This window comes from Parasteatoda tepidariorum, chromosome 6, assembly GCF_043381705.1.
Source record: "Parasteatoda tepidariorum isolate YZ-2023 chromosome 6, CAS_Ptep_4.0, whole genome shotgun sequence".
Classification (NCBI taxonomy): Eukaryota; Metazoa; Arthropoda; class Arachnida; order Araneae; family Theridiidae; genus Parasteatoda; species Parasteatoda tepidariorum.
The window spans coordinates 19910487-19920757 of NC_092209.1; the positions used below are offsets into that span (position 1 = coordinate 19910487).

The following is a 10271-nucleotide window of genomic DNA, read 5'->3' on the forward strand; positions in this document are numbered from 1 at the left end:
TTTAATTATTGTTAGTTTAATCATATATATAATCAATGTTAATTCAAAGTATAACTAAATAGTTTTATTTTGAACAAAGTAATGGTGAATTAAATAAATCAAACAATTATAACTCCGCCCACAAATAAACTGCTAAAGAAATACTTTGATTACCAGTTTTATCTTTTTACCCTGGTTGAGCAGGGCCGCCTCGAAACACTCCTCCTTCTTTCGAGGCGGCCCTGGGTTGAGACGGTTTTATGCTGGTACGTATTTGTGACAGTCGGCGCGAAAGGGTTAATAGTAGAATAAATAAGGGTAAACATTTTCTTTTAATTACTACATCGTGGGTTTATTGCAAGAGATTGTGTATTTCAATGTTTTCTGTAGAGTATATCATATAATAAAGTTAAATAAAAAGAAAATGATTGTAGTAAGATGAAATAGAAACACTAAATTGTTAACTATTCTTAGACGCAGCTTCAACTTAACATTTTCTTGAACTCTTTCCGGAACAGAAAATTTCGACTGAAAATTTCTGTCAATGAGGATGTTAGCAAGTGCGACTTTAAACAGTACATTCTGAGAGAAACAAAATAATTTAACTCTTTGTTGTTTAAAGTACAGTGGTTGCCAAACGCTTAAAAGCAATTAGTTTCCCATTTTTAGCATTTTGAAACATACCTTGAATTAGTGTTGGCTATTGTTGTTGGTGATGGTTAATAGTTAATAAAAATTCCAACTTAGAAAAATTTGTTGCAGTTAAGCCACAGAGAGTTTTTTTTATTAAATATTGCAGTTTGAACCGCGATGGCTCAGGGGATAGAGCGTTCGCCTTCCAATGAGGTGAACCGGGGTTCGATTCCAGCGATGGCTGGTCGATATGAATTCCGCATTCGGCTTGCACCGACCACAGTGCTGACGTGAAATACCCTCAGTGAAGGACGGATCATGGGTTAGAGTCCCCTTGCAGTGAGGCTAACCGTGGGAGGTTCTCGTGGTCTTCCTCTCCATTTAACGCAAATGCGGGTTAGTTCCATCAAAAAGTCCTCCATGAAAGCCAATTTATTCCAGTACTTGATCCAGGAATTCCCTCGTCTTCTGGATTGGATTCAAAATCACAAGTCTATGGAGTTGAATATTAGTAAACGCGGAACGGAGTGAACCCAAAATTGGGTCGGGTGCTCAGCGACGGTTATAAAATAAAATAAAATATTGCATTTTAATTTGCCCAATTATCCGCATCTGCAATCGAAACTGCATAAAACTTTACATTTCTCATTTTTAATTACACAACTTCTATATTAATTTTTCCCATGGCATATTTATACAAAAACTGAAATTTTGTATATTAAGTTGCATTGAACCAGAATGCTACTTAAAAAAGTAAGTTGCATTGAACCAGAATGCAACTTTTTTATAAAATGTCTATTCCGCATTTGTGTCAGTGAAGTAATACCTGCGCAATTCAAGCTACACCCAACTACACTAGAGTAATTTAAGCATTTAATTTTATATTAATAAGCAGATATGAATATGATATGTATATTTTTGTGAAATTTTTTAATATTGACTTATTATTTGCATTATTCTATATAAATTTTAATTTTGTGTTTCCACTTAGGTTCAGACGATATGCAGAAATGATAAATCTCACTATCGATAAGTTGCTCCTGGCTGTGGAATTAGAATGGAAATGTTTCCCAACGTGAAAAGAATATCAAAGCGTTCCTTTCTGTGCCTTTATTTTACGTGTGCTATGTTCATAGTATGTGTTTTCTACACATTTTATACGGAAACATATACACAACTTTCAGGCAATCCTGTTCGGGACACTAGTTTTGAAACTGTGAATGAAAAGTCAACCAAGCCTTATCTGCTGAACCAAAAGCAAAGTCAAAGCATTCCACCCTTAGCGTCTTACACATCAAGCCATAGAAATTCTTCTAAAAACACTCAACATTCCAATGATACCACCACTTCTAAAACGATATCTTTGAGACATTCTAAGATCGAAACAAAATATATTTTTGTAACGAGTTCTCCATCTAGTAGCAATACAACAGCTAAACTTTCTACTGTTTTACGAACAACTCCCGTCCTCAAGGTTGTAGATACTTGTCAAATGTATACTATGAGAGATCCCAAAGTTATACTTTTATGGACGCCATTTTTTCAGGAATGGGACTATCTTCTGCAGAAAAGGATAAACGATTGTCAGAGGTGTAGAAATTGTCTAATAACACGTGATAGAACTAAACTTGGTGAAAGTGATGCTGTGGTGTTCCATGCCCGGGACATGTCATTATCTGATTTGCCAACCATACGCTATCCACACCAACGGTGGATTTTCTTTTGCTTAGAATCTCCGCCATATTCAGATTTTCCTGGTATGGAACATATGGTTAATATGTTTAATTGGACTATGACTTATCGAAGTGATTCGGATATCATTTCCCAATATGGAAAATTTATTAGAGTAAGTATAGTCGTTCGTGCTGTTATTTTATTTATCGTATAGTTTAAAATGCTTATTGTAATGTTACCAATTCATTAGACAAAACGTGTTGGGATCTTTGAGTAATAGTGACATATCGTCACTTATTGTCAAGAAATATTGCTATTTTCTAATAGTTGCTATTTATCAATAGTTGGAGACGCATCAAAAAAGCGTTTTCCCCGTATAACTATTTAATTGATATTTTGCTTTCACTTAAAACACATCAAAATGACTAGTTTATTCCTTTATATTGAATCTATATTTAAACTGTTTAAATGTAGTGGTAGTTGAAAGTATATTTTATCTTATTTGTTGTATCAGAAATAAAGCATGAATCCAAAAATTTTGCCTACATATGAAATGCAAAAGTAAAATCTTATGGAAAATCTGGCAAAGCTGTCAATTATGCATGAGTGTGTTACAGGGATTCCGCAGGTATTAAATATACGATAGTGGTCGGAAACTTACATTTACGTTTTTAGAAAATTCCATTTCTAAGATACCACTTCAACGTTTAGAAATATGCCAGGCAATGGATCGGGGAAAATAATACGTTCCTATAAAAAATATGTATTGGCAGTCACAAATGTTTTAATCTATCGTTGTTAGTCTTATTTTCGGCATTAATATTATTAATTTGTAAGACTTATAGGAGCCCTATATCGATTCTCTTGGTGGACAAACAATAAACTAACTTTCTCATCAGTTTTAATTTTAAGAAAACAATACCTTGTTTTTACAAAACTATTGCGCCAACTATAACGCTTTTTGAAACTTTGTAGGCAATTCAGCTTAACGCTCATATGGATGATTTTCAAGTACCTTCCATTTATTATGCATCTACTACGGGAATTCCGTTAGTTGTTGAAGGGAGAAAAAAAAATCAAATAATAGTCAAAATCCATAGCAGCCGACTTTTAACACTTTTCAGAAATAATTTTCTTAGTGGTTTCTTAACGTTTTGGCGTATTAAGTTTTGAAGTTAAAAGTTATAAAAATAGTTTTTTTTCTCCAGGCAATCACGACGAATGAATAATTAAAAAAAAGTAGATAAGATTTATGGCTTATTATGCATATAAGTGTCTAAATAATTTTGTTTTTATAAAACTTTTTTTTTCTTCCACTTTGTAAAATATTTTTTAACGACCGTAGAAGTAGACTGGTATGCAAATTTGATAACAACGAATTATTTATTTTTTCCCTAATGGCATCATTTGACGCGGGAAATGATGTCGAATGCTTCATTCCTCATTTATTTATTTCGAATGAATAAAAATTGTCGGCAAAACTTTGTTGTTATCAATGAATTTCAGAAAAAATCTATTTGTTTTTAAATTCTAGCTAAATTTAAAATTGGAATGTGGCCAAAATTTTTAAAAAATTCTCTCTTTAATTGAAATTTTTACAATCCATAAATATTGCAACGTTGCTATAAAAACAGAGTTGAACCTGAAGTTAGTTATGGATTTTTTGTGCTTTTTTATTTGTATGATTTCATAAATATCTATAAAAAAAAATAAAAATTCCACAGATAAAAATTATCCTTTCTTATATTAACGTGGTTGAGAAATTATTAATTTATGCTTTTGATTTATTTTAAGATATAAATAACATCTATAATTATGACGGGTATAACTAAGAAGCAACGAAGCTATAAATTAAACGTGGTATGTTATAATATATCCAAACAACGTTACCCGGCAATCATTTAATTGTCATCTCATTGTCTACAACTAATGATACCATTTTTTTAAAAAATGGAACTCCTGCCTTCCATTCTACTGATTTTCATCCAATTAGACTAGCCATTTCAACTGGGTAACATGAGTCACGTGGTCTATCGATGTACAAATGAAAGAGGATCGTCAAATCACTCACCTCTATTTCGTTGTCGCATATAATTAGGTATATCGAAATGAATAGCTATTTTCCCTTTTTTGTATCTTAATTGGGGATCCTATCATTAAATATCTTTTTTAATAAGGGGTTGTGTCCTAATTATATAAATGTTTTATTCGCGATCCAAAATATGACCGTTTTGTTTGAAGCTTTCAATGAGTACAATATCTGCTTCATTCTGTATTATTTGGTAATAATACTGATCTGAAACTAGATACGCCAGACACGTATCCATTTAGATTCATTCATTCTTTCGTACTTGGTAGATGTAAATGTGTGTAGTAGTTCGTTTAGTCTCAAGCTTTCAATGAGTACAATGTCTGCTTCCCTCTGTATTATTGGGTAATAATACTGATCCGAAACTAGATACGCCAGACTCGTGTCCATTTAGATTTATTCACTCTTTCGTACTTGGTAGATGTAAATGTGTGTAGTAGTTCATTTAGTCTCAAGCTTTCAATGAGTACAATGTCTGCTTCATTTTGTATTATTTGGTAATAGTACTAATCTGAAACTAGGTACGCCAGACTCGTATCCATTTAGATTCATTCATTCATTCTCTCGTACTTGGTAGATATACATGTGTGTAGTAGTTCGTTTAGTCTCAAGCTTTCAATGAGTAGAATATCTACTTCACTCTGTATTACTTGGTAATAGTACTAATCTGAAACTAGGTACACTAGACTCCTATCCATTTAGATGCATTCATTCCTTCTCTTGTACTTAGTAGATATAAATGTGTGTAGTAGTTCGTTTAGTCTCAAGCTTTCAATGATTACAATATCTGCTTTACTCTGTATTATTTGGTAATAATACTGATCTGAAACTAGGTACACCAGACTCGTATCCATTTAGATTCATTCATTCATTCTCTCGTACTTGATAGATATAAATGTGTGTAGTAGTTCGTTTAGTCTCAGTTGCGTTGATATCCGAATCTTTAAACAATCGTTTCGCCTCGTGTTAGACAATCTGACAGTTACAATCTTAAGTTTCTTGCATATTACTTGGTTACGTAATATTCATTATTACGCGTATTATTCAAATAATTTATGTCTCATATTTTAGCTTAATCTGTTTAATTATGCATATTTTAGCTTAATTATGCTTAAATTTTTAAATATATAGTTTGACATGTTTTTTATGTTATTTTCTTGGATAGTTTTGAACATCAGACAGATTTAATGTTTATGAAAATTATATGCTAAATCTTGAAATAATTCTGATTAATTAAATGTACTAACCTTTAATATCGCTTGTGAAAAATGTTCCCATTGGAAACATTTTATCTGTGTCAAATTTCAATAAAAAAAGTATTAATAAAATACTGTTCGATTAAAATGATGTTTAAAAAAATTTCAGGGATTAAATTTAACACCTTATTATAATTTTTAACACATTTGGGGTATTATCCATGATGAAATAAAATATTTAAACCAGAAATGTTAGATTGACCAAATTTTATTTAAACAAATAATATATTTTCTTTTGTTACTAACTTAATCATAACAATAATAGAGAACTGCCATCATTCTAGGCTTTTAGTAAAAATTTATTCCAGTGATAGAAAAGTTTATTTTTCATTATATGATTATTTGTTTAGTTTATGATTATATGATTTAGAATTACTTTTTGCACCTATACATGTAAATGATTCATTAGTCCATGTATAAAGGCATTTTGTTCCAGTTCTCTTATAGTGAAGCTTTTAAAGTTTAGTAGTTGGCTGTTCTGATTATAAAATCTGCATGTAATTGATTTCAAACTTAAACGCTATTTTTCAAATCTCTACAAATAATATACGTATAATATGCTTTTTTTTAGTAAAATGTCTGTAATTTTATATTCGTTTTTTAGGATCAAAACTAAAATTACAGATAAGCTTATTAATTCAACGTAAACGCAATAACAATTTTATTTATTAAAAAATCACTTCCACTTTTATATAAGATCTCAATTATAATTCATTTCTGATACTTATCAGTCATAAATTTAGATCTTAATATAAGTGTAAGGCATAAAAAAAGTATAAGCAGAGATGCCAACTGCTCCGGACACGCCAAAATAATTAAAAAAACGGTAAATAACTACAATGTAAATTTTGCAAATATTTGACTATTTTTGCTTGCTTTTAAAAAGTATAGCATGACATAAGTACTNTATCTGCTTCCCTCTGTATTATCTGGTAATAGTACTAATCTGAAACTTAGGTACGCCAGACTCGTATCCATTTAGATGCATTCATTCATTCTCTCGTACTTGGTAGATATAAATGTGTGTAGTAGTTCGTTTAGTCTCAAGCTTTCAATGAGTACAATATCTGCTTCACTCTGTATTATTTGGTAATACTACTAATTTGAAACTAGGTACGCCAGACTCGTATCCATTTAGATGCATTCATTCATTCTCTCGTACTTGGTAGATATAAATGGGTGTAGTTGTTCGTTTAGTCTCAAGCTTTCAATGAGTACAATGTCTGCTTCCCTCTGTATTATCTGGTAATAGTACTAATCTGAAACTTAGGTACGCCAGACTCGTATCCATTTAGATGCATTCATTCATTCTCTCGTACTTGGTAGATATAAATGTGTGTAGTAGTTCGTTTAGTCTCAAGCTTTCAATGAGTACAATATCTGCTTCACTCTGTATTATTTGGTAATACTACTAATTTGAAACTAGGTACGCCAGACTCGTATCCATTTAGATGCATTCATTCATTCTCTCGTACTTGGTAGATATAAATGGGTGTAGTTGTTCGTTTAGTCTCAAGCTTTCAATGAGTACAATGTCTGCTTCCCTCTGTATTATCTGGTAATAGTACTAATCTGAAACTTAGGTACGCCAGACTCGTATCCATTTAGATGCATTCATTCATTCTCTCGTACTTGGTAGATATAAATGTGTGTAGTAGTTCGTTTAGTCTCAAGCTTTCAATGAGTACAATATCTGCTTCACTCTGTATTATTTGGTAATACTACTAATTTGAAACTAGGTACGCCAGACTCGTATCCATTTAGATGCATTCATTCATTCTCTCGTACTTGGTAGATATAAATGGGTGTAGTTGTTCGTTTAGTCTCAAGCTTTCAATGAGTACAATGTCTGCTTCCCTCTGTATTATCTGGTAATAGTACTAATCTGAAACTTAGGTACGCCAGACTCGTATCCATTTAGATGCATTCATTCATTCTCTCGTACTTGGTAGATATAAATGGGTGTAGTTGTTCGTTTAGTCTCAAGCTTTCAATGAGTACAATGTCTGCTTCCCTCTGTATTATCTGGTAATAGTACTAATCTGAAACTTAGGTACGCCAGACTCGTATCCCTTTAGATGCATTCATTCATTCTCTCGTACTTGGTAGATATAAATGTTTGTAGTTGTTCGTTTAGTCCCAAGCTTTCAATGAGTACAATATCTGCTTCACTCTGTATTATTTGATAATAGTACTAATCTGAAACTAGGTACGCCAGACTCGTATCCATTTAGATTCATTCATTCATTCTCTCGTACTTCGTAGATGTAAATGTGTGTAGTAGTTCGTTTAGTCTCAGGTGCGTTGATATATGAATCTTTAAACAATCTTTTCGCCTCGTGTCAGACAATCTTACACTAAATTTCTTGCATATTACTTGGTTACGTAATATCCATTATTACGCGTAACATTCAAATAATTTCTGACATATTTTAGTTTAATTTGCTTAATTATGCTTATTTTAGCTTAATTATGCATTAATTTTAAAATATATAGTTTGATATGTTTTTTATGTTATTTTCTTGGATAGTTTTAAACATCAGACAGATTTAATGTTTATACAAATTATATACTATATCGTGAAATAGTTACGATCAATTAAATGTACTAACCTTTAATATCGCTTCTGAAAATTGTTCCCATTCGAAAAATTTTATCTGTGTCGAATTTCAATGAAAAAAGTATTAATAAAATACTGTTCGATTAAAGTGATGTTAAAAAAAATTTCAGGCCTTAAATTTAACATCTTATTACAATTTTTAACACATTTGGGGTATTATCCATGATGCAATAAAATATTTCAAACAGAAATGTTAACAGATTAACCAAATTTTGTTTAAATAAATAATATATTTTCTCTTGTTACTACTTAATCATAATAATAATAGAGAACTGCCATCATTCTAGGCTTTTAGCAAAACTTTATTCCAGTGATAGAAAAGTTTATTTTTCATTATATGATTATTTGTTTAGTTTATGATTTAGAGTTATTTTTTGCATCTATACATGTAAATAATTCATTAGTCTATGTATAAAGGCACTTTGTTCCAGTTCTCTTATAGTGAAGCTTTTAAATTTTAGTAATTGACTGTACTGATTATAAAATCTGCATGTAATTGATTTCAAACTTAAACGCTATTTTTCAAATGTCTACATATAATATTCGTATAATATGTTTTTTTTTTAATAAAATGTCTGTAATTTTATATTCGCTTTTTAGGACCAAAACTAAAATTACAGATAAGCTTATTAATTCATCACGCAATAATAATTTTATTTTATAAAAAATCACTTCCACTTTTATATAAGATCTCAATTATAATTAATTTCTGATACTTATCAATCATAAATTTAGATCTTAATATAGTAAGGCATAAAAAAAGTATAAGGTTTCTGTTACTACCTTACTGGCTATCTAACATAGATCTTATAGATTTATACCTACCAGTTACGTTTTTAAACCTGAAATAATATAAAATAATTTGTAGCTAGAATGTTATCCTTTTCATTAACATGGAATGCCATTTTAAACCAGATAACAACCAATTATTAAAGTGGTTGTTATCAAATCTTGAAAATAAGTAATTTTCATTTAAATCGGTTTTAGGATTTAAGGTCCTGGTAATCAGCGAATTAGCTGCGCTCCGTTGTAGGCATGCAAACACACGAAGATTATACAAATAAAGTGGTAGTATGATTTGAATATTTTTGAGCACATTAAATGTTCAATTATTAGAAGTGATCTACGGATGAAAAACACCTATGTGAAAAAGAAAGAGAGAGAACATAGTTGTTCATTACAATTATATATCTATATATTTTCAATGTAGCATTTCAGTTTTGAGAAAAAAAGCACTGTGCTGGGATTGATGATGCAATGTAAATTTATGTTTCTCCTATTATTATATCATGAGTTATTAATAGATTACATAGTATATTATTTATGTTATTAATTTGAGGTAATAATTTTTATTCCACGACTGTAAATCTTAATAATATATATATATATAAAGAAATACAGGAAAACACAACGAAAGTTAAGAAAAACAATAAGTTTCATTTATTGCGCTTAAGTTGCGAGTAAACAGAACTCATTAGATAAGTTAGAATAAAACAAAGAAAAATTACAGACATATGAGAAAAAAAAGGGGGGGGGGTGGAAATAATAAGTAAACAAATAACTAACAACAGTTTAAAAAGAAAGAAAGAAAAAAGGATGAAATTTTATTTAAAAAACCCGAAAAAAAGATATAATCTATATATAATATCTTTTTTTCTATATATCATATCTATATATTATAATATTTAAAAAAAAAGATAAGATCTAATCCGTAGATCACTTTTTTCCGGTTTTTTAAATACAATTTAATCCTTTTTTCTTTTTTTTTAAACTGTTGTTTGTTATTTTTTTACTTATTATTCCCCCCCTTTTTTTTTCTTCTTCATGTGTCTATAATTTTTCTTTGTTTTATTCTTCATTTTGAGCTTATATATACAGGGTGTCTGAGTTAAGCGTTTCAGAACTTCTAAGAGGGGTAGGGGACATCCTGACGACTCGAAATCATATAGCAATGTGGGGTCGGAAATGCTTTCCTGAAGCGGTGACGTACACAGAAGCACCATAAAGAAAAGAGACCGTA

General features: G+C 30.5%; 1 protein-coding gene across 6 annotated transcripts in view; it reads left to right on the top strand.

Annotated features, from left to right (window-relative positions):
* The window catches only part of LOC107457213 (alpha-(1,3)-fucosyltransferase C), a 76370-nt gene that overhangs the window by 63912 nt on the left and 2187 nt on the right, over nt 1-10271 (top strand). For all 6 annotated transcript variants that reach the window (XM_071182077.1, XM_016075316.3, XM_016075318.3 and 3 more), the window contains exon 2: nt 1604-2458. In XM_071182077.1, the coding sequence (XP_071038178.1) occupies nt 1670-2458 (789 nt within the window). In that variant the 5' untranslated portion in view covers nt 1604-1669. The remainder of the gene's footprint in view (nt 1-1603; nt 2459-10271) is intronic.